Source organism: Haliotis asinina, chromosome 1 (genome assembly GCF_037392515.1).
Source record: "Haliotis asinina isolate JCU_RB_2024 chromosome 1, JCU_Hal_asi_v2, whole genome shotgun sequence".
NCBI lineage: Eukaryota > Metazoa > Mollusca > Gastropoda > Lepetellida > Haliotidae > Haliotis > Haliotis asinina.
In genome coordinates this window covers 39,020,950-39,039,897 of record NC_090280.1, presented here as the reverse complement: position 1 = coordinate 39,039,897, position 18,948 = coordinate 39,020,950, and the positions used below count along the sequence as shown (strand labels likewise).

Here is an 18,948-nt window from a genome sequence, read left to right as displayed (position 1 = left end):
ACATGTGATTGGTTACCAATTGCACAGATCGATGCTCATGCTTTTGATCACTGGATTGTCTGATCCAGACGCGATTATTTACAGACTGCTGCCATATAGCTGGAATGTTACTGAGGGCGGCATAAAACTAAACTCGCTCATTCACACTCACCTACTCAATACTGTTGCTGTAACTTTACCATCTGGCAAAATCTTTGGGCTTCTGAATATGTCACTTGACGTTATTTCCCATGGAGTTGAAAGGCAAAATATGAGATGTATTTTAACACTGGTCCTTGGATGAAGAAGTGGCACTGGTGGCCAAGCTTAACTGGTTTGCTGTCAAACACCTGCAATTTCACACCTAGATGGTGGCTACCTGTAAATAAGTAGGGACCAGGCAATCCAGTGAACAGTTTCAGTATTGATCTACGTAGTTGAGATTTGATGACATGTGTCAACCAAGTCAGGGAGCCTAATCACCTGATTCCATTAATTGCTTCCTAATACAAGCATTGGTATGCTGAAGAGCAATTCTAACCCCAATCTTCAAGGGTATACTCACTTTGAAAGATGAATTTGTATCAATTATGATTATAATACTTCAAAGACAGTTTTTTCAAATGATTGGTCATGAAATTTTCCGATTCCAAAGATGCCATTCCATAGAGTCCTCTGAAGCAGGTAGGCACTGAGTGCAAGCCAAGTGCACTGACTGACATCCATCTCTCTCCTCAGTGTGAAAGCATGAGCCCCCCTCCCCATTTCACCCTTTAGTGTAATTAGCTCTGCCTCTTTTACCTCCATAGGTCTGCTGTTTCTATTTACAGACTGCTGGGCTGTTTTGGGAGGTACCCAACACAGTTAGCTTCGTCTGTATCGAGACATGCTTCTCATGGCTCCACAGCTGACACACATAAGGAGATTTTATGATGTTTCTTTTGGAAAAGGGTAATGGGATATGCTCATATTTGAGTGATGCAGTCTGCGACTGGTTCATTCACAAGTTGTTCATTGCCTTGACAACAGGTTTGTTTGTTCTTTAGCACTGCTCTAAGCAGTTTACCTGTTTTATGATGGAATCGTGAATAACGGAGCCTTGAGCAGACAGACAATCCACTGGGTTGCAATGGCATGTGTCATCCAAGTCAGCGAGCCTGACCAGCCGATCCCTTCCAGCAAGCTAAAGATCAGTTCTAAACTGGAACTTGAACTTTGCATGACAAAACTAAGTTTGGCATCATGAACAATGCATGCCACATACCTACAACACTACCTGTGAGATCAAACTTCTCACCTTCCATGGGAGGCTTTAAGGCCTTTTACTGAACTTCCCTCAGTAATTTGAATGACCTAATACAGGTGTCTTGCTGTGCAGTTGAAATGAAAATAATAAATTTTCATTTCTAATGCACCAATTCCATAAGTGTTCAGATCTCTACATCAGTCACATCATCACAAGACAGGAATAGCAGTTGGAGGAGAAAATGAAAAGAAAAGTTTTCAGTTTCAATTTCACAATGTCATTAGTTTGTTCTGATTTGTTGCACAGGACCCCTTTCCACAAAGCAGGTAATCGCAAGTCACCAAGGTAACCTTAGTGCAATGTTAAGGGATGGAAGTTAAGGTTAACCTTATAGGTTGCTTCATGAAAGGAGACCCCGGGTAATAAGTCCCACATTCCAAAGACTAACATGAAGCGATTTGGTTGAAGGTCATTCAGTTATGATGCTGCAGATCTGTGGAACAAACCGTCAAACAAGAGCTCAAAGAACTCAAAACACTCTTGCCTTTCAAGTCTTTTCCAGAACCATATTTCTTCCAACAGTCTTTCCTTGACTAATATCTACTGCCTTGTGTTTGGTGGCACACATACTCTGTTGTACAGGGTAGTAAGTACAACTACATTGGGACACAATGTTTCATTTTCAATGCCTGACAATAGTTTTGAGAATGTTCTGTCTGGTTTCAGTGCGATGCTACCAATGTTCCCACTGCAACAAAAGGTTTGCAACAGAACGTATTCTGAGGGACCACATGCGCCACCATGGTGAGTACTGGTGGAAGATTCACACAATTACCTGGGAGTCAAGCTTATTTGAAAAAGAAAACCCTTCAAAGTATTATTTATTTCAAGATTGTCCTAACAGGGTCCATACAATCTTGTCAAAGCCTGGAATTTAGGCACTTAGCATTAAGAAGTCAGGAAAATCTGTTTTTACCTTAAAAAGCCTGGAAAAAGACCTAGAAGCCTTGAAAAGCCTCGAATTTCAAGTTAAAGCTTGAAGTGAAGATTGTGTCTGTTAACCCATTCAACACTGAAGGCTGGTTTGCCAACCAAGACGTCTCTAGTCCCCAGACACCGTAGGCAGGTAAACTGGCCAGGCAGTAGTCACATCAAAATGATATATGATATTAGGAATCTAACTAACATTAGCCAAGAGCTGACGTGTTTGGGTATAGGTTATTCATGAACATCCTGCCTCAAAGTATTTATTAACTACCTTTCTAAACTGATATATATTTAGCAATTCATGGGGACACTTCTGTGCAAACAGACTAAATCACTGTGTTTGTTATTATTTTTGTTAGGTATACTTATATTATCGCTTGTCTTACTGGCCTTAATTTTGCCAAAAAATGTTTTGAAAAAGCCTTAAATTTTTGTTCTTGAACTTCTGCCTAAGATTTAGAAGTACTGGTACTAGCTGAAAAAGTTTTAAAAATACGCAAATCTAATACAATGCATTAATACATTGCAGTGACAATGGGTGCTAAATAAGCTTCTTTTAAGCAAAACCATATTTGAGCTGCAAAAAGTTACTGATAGTTACTTCCCACGTTTGACCAACCTTGTGAGTATTCAACTTCAGCTTGACCTGAGCTACATACTCTACATACGCATGAACCGGGAAGTCAGTTGGCACAAACAACAGTTACCGTTGTTAAATAGGGGAGCAGGGAATGTTGTTAATGTTGTGTTGGTGCGAAGAGTGCATACATTGGAAACATTAAACCATCTGCAGCTTCTTTTTTGTAAAGAGAGTTAGGCCATTACTGATGATTTTTTGACTAGTTAGGCCATTACTGATGATTTTTTGACACTCAAATGTCAAAATGCAACTTTCCCTTGGTTGTTCGGACAAGTTCACAATTGACTGACAAAGGTGCACCCCTTTCAACAATAATAGACCCAACCAGTTGTGACACATTGACACTAATGCATTAGTATTCAGTTGATCAGGTGAAACTGAACAAGCTGTAGTTATGTGGCATGTGTTGCTACAATTGTTGGTTTGGCCTTGCAAATCCCTTAAATGGCCTTAAATGTTATGGCTGATAATCCATATGAGCCCTGATACAGTTAAATGATGTGTTTGTAAACAAAATGGCCCCATCCTCATTATCGTGCCAGTTGTCCTGTTTCATGTTGCTTGTTGCCCACAGTGAACCACTACAAGTGCCCCTTCTGTGATATGACGTGCCCGGCACCATCGGGGCTGCGTACCCACATCCGCTACCGTCACACCTTAGAGAAGCCATTTAAGTGTGCCCACTGTGAACACTGGTGAGTCATCGTGGCTAAGCTGGTTGGCGGGAACCTCTTTGAGAAGGCTCATTGGGCAGTGGGGTGGTTTGGTGGTTAAAGCATCTACTTGTCACCTTGAAAACTGAGGTTTGATTCCTAAGATGGGTATTCAGTAGGAAGCCTGCTTTATACATTAAACCCACATGGGTGTTTGAACCAGCGACTTTGGAAGGACAAGCCAAGATGACCACGTGGCCATCACTCTGGATCCAGACTGTTGGCATCAATATGGGTTAGTCATTATGGTTCGGCTCGTTGGGAGGGATCTCACCTCACATCAATAGATCACTGATGAATGCAGAAGATAGGTTGGTTTAGTCTCATTAAAAGAGATGTGTCTCTTACTGTCCACCATAAGATGTATGGTGGTGGGGTAGCTTAGTAGTGAAACCATTTGCTCGTCATGCTGAAGGACAGGGTTCAATTCCACACGTGGGTACAATTTGTGAAGACCATTTCTGGAGTCCCCTGCCATGATATTGCCACAACCCTGGTGTAAAACCATACTCATTCACCCCATAAGATAGTTTGGGAATGAAATATGTATTGCCCTTATCTCCCTTGTTTTGACACAAGACTGTTTTGACAGGACAAATTCAGATTTAAACTGCCTGACATTGTTTCAGCGCTAAGAGTGGTGCAGACCTGCGGCGCCACCTGGAGAGTCACAGCAAGGACAGCCTATTCCAGTGCCACATTGACAAGTGTCGGTATAAGGCCCGGTCATACACCAGTCTCACCAATCACTATAAGAAGGAGCATCAGGTACCCATCAGCATCTCAACATCTCTCTAGACCGTAACCCATGGAGATGCGGGTTCAGTTGGTCTTCCGTGATTGTCAAAAGAGTGATCAGCGTGATTGGGTGGATCACAGACTTGACACATATCATCGGTTCCCAGTTGTGTAGATTGATGCTCATGTTCTTGATTACTGGATCATCTAAAACAGACTAGATTGCTCAGAAACAGACACCATTTAGCTGGAATGATGCTGAGTGTGGCGTAAAACTATACTTACCCTTTACAATACATGACATCATACACAATCCATTTAATACACTGTGTATATTTTTCCTCTGCATTTTATTTTTGACTGTTCCCCACATGTATTATATGCAGGGATATAGCTGGAAATATCAAATTAAATCTGAACAAATTGTCTTATCTATAAATGCAATTTTGACTTTTTCGCTGAAAGATCACTGGCAAATCTTTTTTTTTTTTCTTGTCCATTCACACGAAACGATGCCACGACATTTTCACGAAACTGTTACCTCTGGATAAGCCAACCCATTCTACTTACTTACATAAATTTCAGCTTACTAGAGCTTCAAATAATTTTCCATGCAATTGGAAATTTACTTCCATGTCTGTTTATGTATGAGCAATTGCGTTTTGTGAGGAATATCTGGAATTTTGAGTACTTTTGCAGAGAACTTCATATCCCTATTGGATAATTAACACTGAGTAGACCTAAGGGTTTTTGATGTAAATATAAACCTGAAGTGAGCTTTTCACTATATATTTTGTCATCTCTTGTTTTTCCAGAATAACCGCAGGTTTTTGGAGGGACAGGTTTTACTTTTTGCTAGAAAGACCTCTTCCCAGGTTTACTTTTCGTTAGTAAGACCGCTTCCCAGGTTTCACTTTTCCTAAGTTTATATGAACATGAACATTCGAATGGTACATGAGTGTTTGAAAACAATCCAAAAATATCGTTGAACAAAGTACAAATGTTTTCCACAGCGAAATCCCTTCCCCTCCGGTTTTACATTGTCTTCCCAAACCTCGGAGGTGTGATTTCTCCTTTACTTCTTGTATTGCAAAATAGTTGGCAGCCATTTTCGCCAAAACGAATTATCATACACAAGATAATTTAGAATTTGAGTAAAGTATGCAAGGTGTTATGGACCTACTGGGTTTTATGTTAATCTTATGCATTTTTGTACTCCCAAATTTGTAATGAAAGGAGGAAGTGTGATTTTTATTGCATGAAACACACAAAGTCACACCTTATCTGGAGCTCTGGCTTAGGGAAATGTAAAGTATATCATATTAGTTCATTCAATAGTTTGCCAATAGTTTGATCCATCTTTACATGTGCTTTGAAAATCGATGCATAAACACTATAATTTTTTTTTATTTATCTCACAGATACTCGACACAGCTCGCTACTTTTGCCATGTGTGTGAGAAGAGGTTCACACGAGGCAACCAGCTAACCAAGCACCTTAAGAAACAACACAAGTTCAAATGGCCTCCTGGACATTCTCGATTCAGGTAACAGGATTGGTTTTAGGGTCTGTCAAAGACACACCATATGCAGGTAACAGGATTTGTTAAAGGATCAGTCAGAGACACACCATATTCAGGTAACAGGATTTGTTAAAGGATCAGTCAGAGAGATGCCATATTCATGTAACAAGGTTAGTGTTAGGGTCTGTTAAGGAGAGAGCACACATTGAATTCAGGTAACAGTCATTGTTTTATGGTCTGTTACCTGCAGAGAACACATTAGATTTCAGATAACAGGCATTGTGTTATGGTCTGTTATGGAGAGAGCACACTCTTTTTTCAAGTATGTTCCTGTTTCTCTTTTTATTTGTTGGAAATGGTTCAAATCACAGACACCAGAGAGAGAAGTGTCTATATTCCATCTGGATTGCAGTCTAATGTCTTTGTAATTTTTGTGTATATTACATGGTCAATCTATCTCTAGCTGGATGTTTCTTTGCTGCTTTTAGGTATAAAGTCCATGAGGATGGCACACTAAGACTCCAAACCATACGATATGAGAGCATTGAGGTTTCAGATGAGATAATGGACAATGAATCAATGCAAGATGATTCTCACGAATCTGTGTCATCCAAGAAAGAAGGGTCTGAGCATGAAGACATCACTGATCCACCAACACCCAAGTTGTTGTTTCGCAATGTAGCCTCATATGATACTGCAGAACATAGTGCAGCCAACATGAGCCAGCAGACATCTCACAGTCAACAGAGTACTCTGCTTTCTATGCCAGACTTTCCACCTGAGCAGAAGGGTACCCAGGCTTCAGATGTATCCATGTCAGACTTTTCTGGCATGGATGGCAATATGGATGAGATCCATCATAGTGAAGAGCAGCAGGCTACAAGTTCAGGTGCTTTCCATGGATCCAGTTCAGTTTCTATTCAAGGATCCAGTTCAGCATCTTTCCAAGGATCTAGTTCAGGTGCTTTACAAGGATCCAGTTCAGATGCTTTCCAAGGGTCCAGTACAGCATCCTTCCATGGTTCAAGCTCAAGAGGTTTCCTTGCCCCAAACCAAAGTCCATTCCAAGGATCTAGTTCAGATCGTTTCCAAAGAACAGGTTCTGACACATTTCAGGCTTCAACTCCTGCAGGATCAGTTTCAGGTGCTTCTCAAAGTTCTGATGTTTCTCATGCCAGACACCATGAAACTCGCCATGGTAATCAGGATGAGGCTGGCAAAGAACAATCGGGTCAAGTCCAATCTGGTTCCTCCATCAACATCACCTTCATCAGCAACCCTAGCCAAGGGGAGAGCCAGGTGCAGGCTCTCACCATGGATGAAGATGGAATCCTGGTGTATAGGAAGCTGGAGCAAGACTGGCCACAGGGCCACTGTAGGAGTCAAGAAAATGGTGTGAGTCCATCCGCAGCCCAGCAGGACAACACAGCTTATAACCTCCAGATGCTCGGAGATGTTGCTCTACTGGGACAGAATCTCACCAGAGCCCAATCCAGTTCTGTTTTCAGTGACAATGGAAAGGTGTTACAAAATCTTTGACACTTCCAACAACAAGATCTGTTGTGAAAGACGGCCTGATTGATGAGATCATATGTGGCTAAGTGTGTGTCATCTTGCCCTTAAGACACAGACATTTGCTTCTTGTCTTTGAGAACTGTCATCTCTACTGATTACCGTAAATCTGTTTATGTTGAATTTATAAGACAGTTTTCATGTTACTCTTCCTGGGGTACAATGAAATACAGGTTTAAATTGTTTGAGATATTTCTAACCCATTCTAGTTCAGGGCTTACATTTTGACAATTCAATAATTTTACAGAAATAATTATATCAGAAGTGAAGTTTTACATTAAAGAAATAGAAAGGATTCTAACCTTTGTTGCAAAGACAAGAAGCAGACCATGTCATGTATTTCATTGCAACATTCCTATAAGATGCTTTACAGGTCTTGGGATACTTGTGTTGAGATGGCATTAGCACTACGATGATCCTAACGTCCATACTCCAGCATAGACTTGAAATGATCTTCAGACTGCAGTGATCATAACTCCCATACTTTAACATCAACTTAGATAGTCTTTACACCTTGGTGATTGTAACTCACATATTCCAACATAGACATAAGATGGTCTTAGCAGCAATGAACTGGTATTCAGATAGAAAATACAGCTGGATGGTTGAAGTAAATATTCTCATGGAAACAAGTAGGGGAACACATGAAAGTGCATGTGTTCCTTTGTTTTTTTCAAGGTTTCTTCACAAGGTATGCATTCACTGTGAGTGACATTCTTGAAATAAACAAAGGAACACTTGTTCTTTCATGTGTTACCTTACTTGTTTCTATGAATATGTTATTAAATATATAACAGAAATATGCTATATGGACATTTCATACAGAATATCGGTAAACATCTGTCAAGTTACTGTTTTTGCTTGCAATGCACCTGCATTTGTGGGATATATTTTTCTATGTCATGAGCACAAAGTTTTCTTTGCAGAAATTTGGCCAGTAGAATTCATTTGGGAGATAAGTAAAATTTAGATCTGATGTCATTAGATCTATGATTTTCCAAACAGACCTTAATTAGCCAATCACAATCCACTATTTACTGAAGTCATGGTACAGTTACTAATATCTAAAGTTAAAAGAATAGAGTGAAGTGAAAGCTGGTTTTAATAAATGCAAATGGTCTATGTCTGTGTGAAGATACAAAAGTGTATAAATGTGCATGTTTTGAAAAGGGACCCTACCCGCAAAGTGTTCAAGGCATTGGTTCTTACTAAATTCTCTTCGTACATAGCATATAAGTCTATAACTGGAGTTTTCCAATGCTGTCAGTCTTGGGCCCATTGCTGCTCCTGTCTCAAGGTCCATTCTTCGTCCTTTGTCAAATACCATTTTTTAGCTTATGATCAAGTATATGAAACAGCAAAAGAAATGCAACCCTGGCTTTTTGTCAAGTTTTTAAATAGAAGACATAAACATGATTGCTTACTTTTACAAGACTTTTTTTTTTCGAAACTTGTGTTTCTTTTGTTGTTCAGTATGTAGCATCATGATTGGTCGTAATGCTACAAATGCTTTGTGGATTGGCAATTAGCATCATCATAAGTTAGACAATTTCTTTGTATGTGTGTGTTTCTGAAAAGTTGTCAGGCAAATGAGACTAAGGTTTTCTGCATAATTTTCTCATTTTGCTAGTCAGCATTTCAGTGTACACAAAAGATGAAGTGGCTCATTTCTGTGTTTTTTAACACATATTTATTGTCTTTGTGTGTAGCCACAGCTAGACTATTTGGAATAAGGACCCAGGGCACTTTTCACAAAGCAGTTATTGCACTACGACTGTCCTAAGTCACTGTTAATGTATGGGAATTATGACCACCTTAACACCACGATCACCTTGTGAAATGGGTCTCTGGGAATATTGCAGTATGTGGATCATAAGAGGCAGTTAATATTGGAATAGTTCACACAGTTTTTCTTTAGCTAAAGCAGCATGTCTGAATACTAATATTTTATGATTATTTATTTCATTCTGTATTTTGACGAAACCAGACGAAAAATGTTGCGCTGTCTGCAGTGATAATGCCAAAGATTAGTGATAGAAGCTGGAATGCTGTATAACATCCTGGTGAAGGGAAGGGAGAGAAGTATCATAAAGGAAAGGGTTATCCTATTTAGTTACCCTAAGGTGAAAATGTCTTAGTTGTTCTCACTTTGGTTTGTCTATGCTGATTGGCTAGTTTGTTTCATTTGTGCAATTGTTTAGAGGATTCCAGTGCAAGGTTATGACTGTTGGAAATACTTCAAGGTCAATGAATATTAGGAGGTTTGTCAGGTCAAGAGTTATTCAGAATTAACTCCCTTGTTTTAGAGTGGACTTTGCAGTGTATCTGTGAAGTATGTGATTTGAATAAATGTGTTGTATACTGGGAGAATGTGAAAATTTGTTCTAATAAAGTTGTTTTGTTGCTTTAATAAAGTGTATGTTGATGTTATTTCTTGTCACTGGATTGTCTGGTCCATTTTATCAGTACTTGATATTTTACAAGCTCTTATTGATGTTGGTTTCCAAGCAACAAACGTGCTCAAAGAAAAAGTGTTCTACTGAAGGTAATTAACGTTCTGCAGGGCAATGTAGACAAAGGATCCACTGCATCTCTTATTGTGCTCGATCTGTCCTCATCCTTTGATACTGTGGACCATGGTATTTTAACAGTACGACAGGAAGTGGGCGTATCAGGAATACTGCTTTCATGGATGCGTTCATATTTGAGCAACGGACGGCAGTCAGCTATGATTGGTGATACTAAGTCTGAAACTGTCAGCTTCTCTGTGGAGCTCTCCAGCGATCTGGGCCAGTCCTGTTTGTCCTGTACACAATTAGTCGCAGCTCCAACATCAGACAGTATGGGATGAACCAGCATGCATATGCTGATATGCATATCAGGTTTCCTAGCAAGCGAGGCAGTTGGCAGCTCTAAATCAATAAAAACACGGATGACAGACATCCAGCAGATTTAAACTGAATGATGGAAAAAACGGAGGTCTTGCTCATTCGACACTAACAGCGCATTCGAAAGTTGAGTATCACGTCAGTGGATGTTGAAGACTCCGTCATAACATTCGCCGACAAAGCAAATGATCTGGGTGTCATCTTTGAAACTCCCTTGTCAGTGGAAGCCCAAGCTATTCAAGTGTGCCTGACCTGCGTCCATCTTGGAATCATTGGTAATATTCGCCATCTTGTTACCAAAGGCGTAACAAAGCCACTAGTCCAACAACTCCTGATGTCCTGCATTGGTTACTGCAACAATCGGCTCATGGTCGGGAATTGCTGAACAGACTCCGTAAGGTACAGAACATGGCAGTTCGTATAGTGAACCATGCACCAAAAAGATGCCACATGGGCATTGATGTCCCTACGCTGGCTACCAGTAGAAGCCCGTATCGTCTTTGAGATATTGTGTGATATCCTACCAATGTTTGAATGGTACAGCACCAAGCTGTCCATCAGACCTGAGCCTAGAGTTTCGTACCAAACCTAACGCTAAGACCTTACGTTTAAGTAGCAGCACCTCATTTATGGAACTCGCTACCTCGGAACATTAGGAATCCCTCACCAGCGCGACATTTTGAAAAAACATCCTTAGGTCTTTACTTATCAAACAGTACTGGCCGACTTTGCACTGTTTTCCTTATTTTTTCGAAGGTTCGATGAGATAGGAATGCTATTAAAAGCGTCGTAAAACCATATTCACTCAATAGTTTATTGCCCATGTCATTATACTTCAAATGCAATGTTATATAGGGGCTGGGATAGCCTTATGGTTGAAGCGTTTGCTCGTCACGCCAAAGACCCGGGTTCGAATTCCCAGATGGGAACCAAAGTGTGTGTCCCTCCACGATGTTGCTGGAGTAATTATTGCAAAAAGTGGCGTAAACCTATACTCTGTCAGTCAGTCTTGACATCCACAAAATAGGTTGCTTCGGCGTGGAGCGATTTTACGTGCGCATTAGGCTGGCACGGAGAAGTCCAGTGTTCAAAATAGGAAGGCAGTCTTCGTTGTTTGACCCCGCACTCAGCAGTATTCCCGCTATATGGCGGCGGTCAGTAAATGATCGAGAATGGGCCAGACAAGGAATGCGTCAGCTATGTCAGCGAGCCTCACTACCTGATCCCGAACATAGTGGAATGTAGATTGCGTATTATTTTACCTTGCCAACTGAGCATTTAAAACAGAATTTTATTCACATCAGGTTAACAATGGTTTAACAAATGATCATAGTTGCTACTATTGTTATGTAGTACAAGGGGTTAGGCGTAGTAGTTTTAACGGTTTTCACTTAAATTGTGCACCGGACCATAACGAGTTTTTCAAGCTGTAGTGCTTATGAGATGTTCTCATGTGTTCCACCGTTTTGATAGTGAAACAAATGCACGTTCGGTGAGTTTACTTTTACGCCGCACTCAGCAATATTCCAGCCATATGGAGGCGGTGTGTAAATAATCGAGTCTAGACCAGACAATCAAGTGATCAACTTGAGCATCGATCCGCACAATGGGGAACCGATGACGTGTCAACCAAGTCAGCGCGCCTGACAACCCGATCTCGTTAGTCGTCTCTTACGACAAGCATAATCGCCTTTTTTCTGGCAAACCTAGGTTGCTGAAGGCCTATTCTACCCCGGACCGTGTTAATTAATTTAGGCCAACCGAATATGTTCTCGATGTATCATTTAACGTGAATACCCCCTTGTTTACATACAAACCAGCGACATGCAGCGATTTGAAACTACGATCATTTATTAAGCAACTTCTAAGTTGAATAGAATTCTGAGATATAAATGTCAAATTGGCATGGTAACATTCTGACATGCCGAATTATTGCTAAATGCGGCGTAAAATCATTCTCACCCACACACGCTAATGTTTAGCGACCTCATGGACTGCTTTGCTGTCATTTGTACTTATTACAACCAGCTTCGTGTCCATAGGACGTATGGCGAGAGTACGGACTGACCAAAGTCCAAAGTCAAGCAGTCATTTATGTCATCATTGCTGCTACTTTTTCATAAATTACACTGGCCTTGTGAACCCGAAACGTGATCTCATCTGTGGAATACTGGAAGGGTCATTCCCGCATTGTCACACTGACACGCAGACAGAGCGAGTAATAAATGATACACATTAAGAAAACGCGACAGTTCCACAACCTTGATCTTGAGAACAGTCGGGTTGTCGCATTATATCCCTTTTTCAGAATAACGAAAAGTAAGTGTAATTAAATGCTTGACAATACCACAAGGGGCAAATGGCGAATGATGAGGCAAGTAGACAAAATCGTTCTTTTCAGACATCTGACCTTTGAATCACTTGATCTGACCTTGCGTGTGCAGAAATGCGAACATCCGACTGATTAGATACATGATGTTTACGTCATGTTATTCATCGACATATCAAAAAGTTATTTTTACTTCTCTCGTCACGCCGTAAGAGGCAACTAACGGGATCGGGTGGTCAGACTAGCTGACTTGATTGACACATGTCATCGGTTCCCCATTGCGCAGATCGATGCTCATGTTGTTGATCACTGGATTGTCTGGTCCAGACTCGATTATTTACAGACCGTCGCCATATAGCTGGAATATTGCTAAGTGCGACGTAAAACTAAACTCACTCACTCACTCACTCACTCTCGTCACGCCGAAGGCGCTGGTTCGATTCCCCACACGAGACAATTTATGAAGCCCATTGGGGCAGATCACGCAGATAAATAGATTGTAAAGGAACATCTCTACGGGTTGTAATGGTTGTGTCATATATTTGTAACAGGGTTAAACACAACTGGATAACATCTGTCACTGACAGCTTGGGACAGATAACTCCGGTAAATCGTAGATTGTAAGGGATAAGGTGCTCCTCTCACGAAGGAACCTTTACCAGGGTTAACCTTAACTGCCATTCTTTAACACTGCACTAAGGTTACCTTAGTGACTTACGATCACCTTACTGCTTTGTGAAAGGAGACCCAGATTTACAGGTTATATAATGGATGTGACAGTATTTGTAGCAGCCTTAACACAACTACCTGACATCGCTCACCATCATCACAGATTGCTTGGGACAGATCACACAGATACATCGTAGATTGTATCAGGTCTACAAGTCATAATGACTGTATCAGTATCTGTAACAGCGTTAAAGACAACTCGATGACATCTCTCACCACCATCACAAACTGCTTGGGACAGACCACACAAATACATCGTAGATAGTTAAGGAACAGGTTAAGGTGAACAAGTAAGTATGGCTGTACGAGTATTTGTAACAGCATTAAACACACCTAGATGTCGCCTCATACAACCATCATGAGGTTTAAGTGCGGCATTATCTTCATAATTATCATGTGAACTAGAAGTTTCAGTCGCAGCTGTTGTTTAAAAGGTTACAAAATACATTTGGACGCAATGCATGTTAATATATGCTTTTTATTTGTGTATTACTGAATATATTCCAGGGCATAAACTGGACTAATCAAGACTTCCTGTATATCTAATATCTGGTTGATGTGTGAATTTGATGAACCCACATCGGTTACGTTTCTTAACCTGAACGGATGAATGCATCCTCCATGTCAACATTGATCTTTGTATCCGTCAAACCATAGTACAAGAGATGGATGGGTGGATGCTGGCTGAAGTAAAAAGACTATGTAAGTGACAGAGTGAGTGAGTGAGTTAAAATGTAGCGACACGTTTGCAGTGGCATAACGTGACGAGACAATCATATATCAAACTAAAATCTGAAAATTTTAAAATCCTGTCATCGAGGAACAGTAGATCTAGATAATCACATATCTTATAAAATTAGTTTAAGAGCATTAAAAACTAATTGTTAACAACACAATACAGTCATTGGTTATTGGTCGCCAGTAACATACAGAGGACAGCGGAAATGGTCCATGTGTCTTCAAACCTGATCAAACTACTTGTACGTTTGACGAATGTGATCACATCTATCAGACACGTCAAGGGGGCCTTCTTCAGTCCTGTCAAAGAAAGTCTACCACATGTCTGACCCGTGGCGTTAGAATAGATCTTCTGTAGACCTTACCCAAGCTTGTAAGAGGAAACTAATTGGATCGGATGGTCAGACCGTCTCACTTGGGTGAGGTATGTCATCGTAACACAATTGTTCAGATCGATGCACATATGTCAATCACTGGATTGTCTGGTGCACACTCGGGTATTTACACACAGTCATCACAGTGCAGGAATACTGCTATATACAACAACCAATCGACACCATTGCCTATCTATCCTAGATAGTAGAGACAACTTCTCTCTTCAAACGTGAATTTCACTCTCACGTCCTTCAAGGAACAAGGTGCACTGAGGAATGGTCTCACACTATCTAGGTGATCGTCTATCTGGTAAAAGTATCGAAACTATACTAAACTACTGTCGTCACTTCTAGCACAAGCAGTCCCTCCATACCTTGTTCTGACATAAATATATATAGAAACTATTCTCAACTACCGAGGTCACTTCTGGTAGAAGTACACCCTTCATACCTTCTCACCATGTACATAGAAAGTACCCTACACGACTAGAGCCACCCTCTTTTGGAGAGGTAAACCTTCCATAATATCTCACAAGCCTGTCCTACACGGCTGGGGCCATATATTGTCTGGAAGAAATACGCCCTCCAAATCTTGTCCTGGTGCACCAGCAACACTAAACTACACGGGTCGGGGTCACACTCTGTCCGGACGAAATACAACAAACACTGCCCCGATACACAGCTATTATACACGAGCTGGGTCATCCTCGATCTTGTAGAAGTTCATCCTCCACACCATGTTCCCTGGAGTGCTGTCCATGTCGAACCAGGACAACCAGCTGGTGAAGCGAACCCATGTCCCATAGAAATAGGGTGAGTCCTGGTCCAGCTGGTTATCTTCAGCAAACAGACTGACCATATTGATAGCCCAATCCTCTGTCAGAGTGTCAGGGTGTACAACACTGTACGATTCATGATACAACACAGTCTGCAGATCCATCCCTTTGAGCGGGTAGGAGAAAGCTGAAGATACGGGTATCTCTGCCATTACCTTGTAACAGAAGTTTTGAACCTTCTGAGTTTTGCCAACGATCGGGTTATCGAAGTACTCGAGAACTTTTCCCGTGGTTGGATCATGATATAAGCCATTAATCTCAACTTCCACCTTGTAAGAATCAACACCGAGGCCTAAAAACCTCAGCTGAACATGTCCATCAAAGTTAAACAAATTTACAGATCCGTTTCCTGTAATCTCAGAGTACACGCTGCCATTAAAGTATACTCTGAAGTACCCTCGTTTCAGAGCAGCGTCCACAATCTTAGGGTCAAGTGAGTTTCGTTTTGATTTCAGATTTGACTCGATGTCCACCTGAGGGATGATGATATCGGGGTCACCCTTAGCCCGACGAGCGTCAATCGCCTTCTTGAACACATCCCAACTCGTCACCATTTTGTTCCTGAATGTAGTAGGCGCATGCAGGTACTGAGGATAATATTCTTCCACGTACTTCAAGAGGTCAGGTGCCACATCGTCAAACCCGTTGACTAGCTTCCAGAAGGCCTGATGGTAGTACAGCCATCCTGGAGTGTCGCCCATCTCCATCCAAGGCAGGAACTCTCCTCTTCTGAACCAGGAACCCATCATTTGGATCGAGGATGCGTTTGATGTGGCCAACTCTGTCAGATTGGTATAGTACTCGAACAGCTCATCTCCCTGGTAGATTGGTCCGGATGAAAATTTGGGATAATCTTTCGGATCAAGGACATTTGGGAACTGGAGGAAGACGTCCTCGTTGAAGCTGACTCGCTCGGGTGGGATCAGGATGGTTTTCCTGTCGCCGCCATAGTTCTGTGGCGTATCAATGGGATCATTAGCGACGTTGAACACCTCATTGGCTGTCTTTGTGAACGGATTCATCCAGACGCTTAATATCTCTGCAGTGTCCAGATCGCGGTACACAAACACTTCTCTTGACATTGAATTGAATCCTTTCTCCGTTTTAACCTTTCTGGCGATGTTGAACCCTTCAAAGTAGAAGATCCTCTGGATTGGCTTTCCAGGAAAACGGACGTAGACTGTTCCATTTCCGTAGCCAACTGTTTCTGTGTTAGGGTCCAAGGAGGCCGACGCCCGAATGAGGCTTATAAGGTTCGTCTTCTCGTCAAAGATGTCAAAGGTACTGGAGGTAGAGAGACATCCACTGAATATCCAGATGACTAGGAGAGATTGTATTGTCACCATTGTGACTTGAGATACCTGTAAAATAGAATACAGCAAAGTGAAGGTGTTCAGAAATAGATATAACTTAATTTCATGATGAATACTTCACGTGTAGACAATCGGACATCAAGTGAGTTGTCAATCTTACAACATACATAATAAGATATGGTATGGATGAACAACTTATTTACTATTTAAACCACGACGTTTCTGGGCTACGTTTTGCCCCTTCATCAGGTGAATTCAAACTGCATAACTTCCTGACAGGTAAATATGTAGCTCTCAGTAAAACCATACTCACTCCTGTTAGTGTCGTTAGGAGTAAAGAGCGGGAGGCGATGTTTCAGAAAATCGTGGCTCTTATAGCGTCGATTACAACATTGAGAAATGAGCAGTCATGAATTGTGAAAAATCGGACAATTTTTGCTTTTCAGGTCATATAATTGCCCGAAGAATATGTCATTGTTATGTTTGCACTTGACGAGATGCATTTGACGTTATTTGCAATTTTCCCTTTCTTTCCTAAACTGGCAAAAAGGGATTATATAGAAACACCGAGTCATCAATTTTACATACATGTATTCACGGGGAGCCGGTAATGGAACGGTTTCTTATCTCTCGTGCTACATTGTTAGGACGGAAACAGGTCTAATTCTAGCTACAACACCCATATGACAGTAGTGAATAACGGTATATTAAGTAACATTCTCTGTTCGACATACAGCTATGACATTTTCGAACTATACTGAGGTACAAAAGAAAGTGCACACCTGTTTGGGAGAAGAGTGGGGATGGGTATGTTTCTGCAAATGGTTAGTTATAGACCAGCAATTTATCATCCAAAACTGCGTTCCACAGGAGATATCGCTTGTGTGAGATCAGACGATATCTCCTAGGAGATATCATTTTGACAGTAGATTTTGCACAATGCCCTGATAATGACATGACGTCATGAACTCGATGACATCACAATGCTATGCCATCGTTGCACTGCAAATCTAATGCTAGTGCTGTGTTCAGAGATGTACATGTTTCGTTGAAAACTAATGAATAATGATTTTGGATGATAAATAGAATCTCAACCTCATGTCTACTGATATCAATTATATCAACACTGGTTGATAAAGGTAAAAAAGGTTACTTTATCAACTCGTGTTGATATATTTGATATCACTAGATACTTGGGTGAGATTCTCTATTTAATAACTGAAAACAATTCATTCGCTCTACCCTCTAAAGGCAGTGAGGGATTTGTTAACCAACCAAACAAACAAATCCTGTCGACCATACCTCATAATCCTCTTACTCCTTAAATACAAAAACTTGCCCGAATGGCAAAAGGTGATACCGAAAGTTTCGAAGGTAATTATTTTCTCACCTTCCACCAACGGTGGTACATGACTGAATATACACATGTATATATACACATTACATACACATGTACACCAGGATGGTATTGGCAAGATATATACATGAGACAGGAAAAAGGACAATATAATACGATGCAATGCAATGCACATCACATAACATATGCACGTGTGTGTATGTCGGTGTGGATCATAAATTCAGAGTCAAGAAGAGGAATGGAGACTATCTTAGACTTTTGCAGTTTACTGACTTTGTCACTGATCAGTAGGGGGAGGGGGGTCAACGAGATATCTGAAACCATTTGGAGACTGTTGAATGTGTTGAAATGTGACAGATCTCGTGAATGGATAGGATATGTTACACATTTGATTGCTGCTTACACATTGTTGATGTTCTAAGAGGTAGTGCTTGATCATTATGTCAAAATCTACCATGTGCATGTGAAATAAAGTAAAATATGGGAATGAATCGTGTTTAGGTGAACTGTCTTAATCCTATGTGATCCTTCAGTCATCCTAATTAATCAACCCACCAAACCCCACCACCACACCACACCCCTCCTCCCTCCTGCTGCATCGTTAACGTTATGTAATCCCGTAACAAGGAAACTGGCGAGTGCGAGTAAATCAGTCTACCTTTCATCGTAAATCATTCAAACTGCACAATAAAACCGAAGAGAATGAAAGGTTACCTTCAGAAAGATCAAGGAGCCGTTATGACTGCTGTCCAATAGACGGTGTTGTGACTGACACCGTTCACAAAACACCGGCTCTATTTATATACGGGAATACCTGGGATAATGAGTCATGCTGTATTCAGTTCAGACCAGAAAAAGTCCTGACACATAATGTTGTTCGTGGAAGATAATATTCACCCCGAGCCAGACGTGGTGGCACATTTTTGCATACATTAGCAGTAGGAAAATAGTCATAGCGAACTTTATTTTTTTTGTTTTTCAAAATGA

The 18,948-nt window shown here is 40.9% G+C and overlaps 2 protein-coding genes across 2 annotated transcripts in view; one reads left to right on the top strand and one right to left on the bottom strand.

Annotated features, from left to right (window-relative positions):
* Positions 1-9,811, top strand: part of LOC137278758 (histone H4 transcription factor-like) — a 78,383-nt gene extending 68,572 nt beyond the window's left edge. Inside the window, exons 6-10 of the mRNA XM_067811273.1 lie at positions 1,952-2,029; positions 3,427-3,547; positions 4,195-4,333; positions 5,725-5,849; positions 6,314-9,811. Of these exons, the coding sequence (XP_067667374.1) occupies positions 1,952-2,029; positions 3,427-3,547; positions 4,195-4,333; positions 5,725-5,849; positions 6,314-7,364 (1,514 nt within the window). The 3' untranslated portion in view covers positions 7,365-9,811. The remainder of the gene's footprint in view (positions 1-1,951; positions 2,030-3,426; positions 3,548-4,194; positions 4,334-5,724; positions 5,850-6,313) is intronic.
* A 3,992-nt stretch (positions 9,812-13,803) lies between these two features.
* LOC137278739 (uncharacterized) lies at positions 13,804-18,714 on the bottom strand. Its single transcript, XM_067811257.1, has 2 exons — positions 18,676-18,714; positions 13,804-16,652 (listed from the first exon to the last, which is right to left on the bottom strand). The coding sequence occupies exon 2, from the start codon at positions 16,635-16,637 to the stop codon at positions 15,141-15,143; it is 1,497 nt and encodes a 498-aa protein (XP_067667358.1). The 5' UTR covers positions 16,638-16,652; positions 18,676-18,714; the 3' UTR covers positions 13,804-15,140.
* Positions 18,715-18,948: the final 234 nt, after the last annotated feature.

Coding starts and splice junctions, on each gene's coding strand:
- LOC137278739 (XM_067811257.1), bottom strand. CDS start 16,637: ATGGTGACAATACAATCTCTCCTAGTCATCTGGATATTCAGTGGATGT.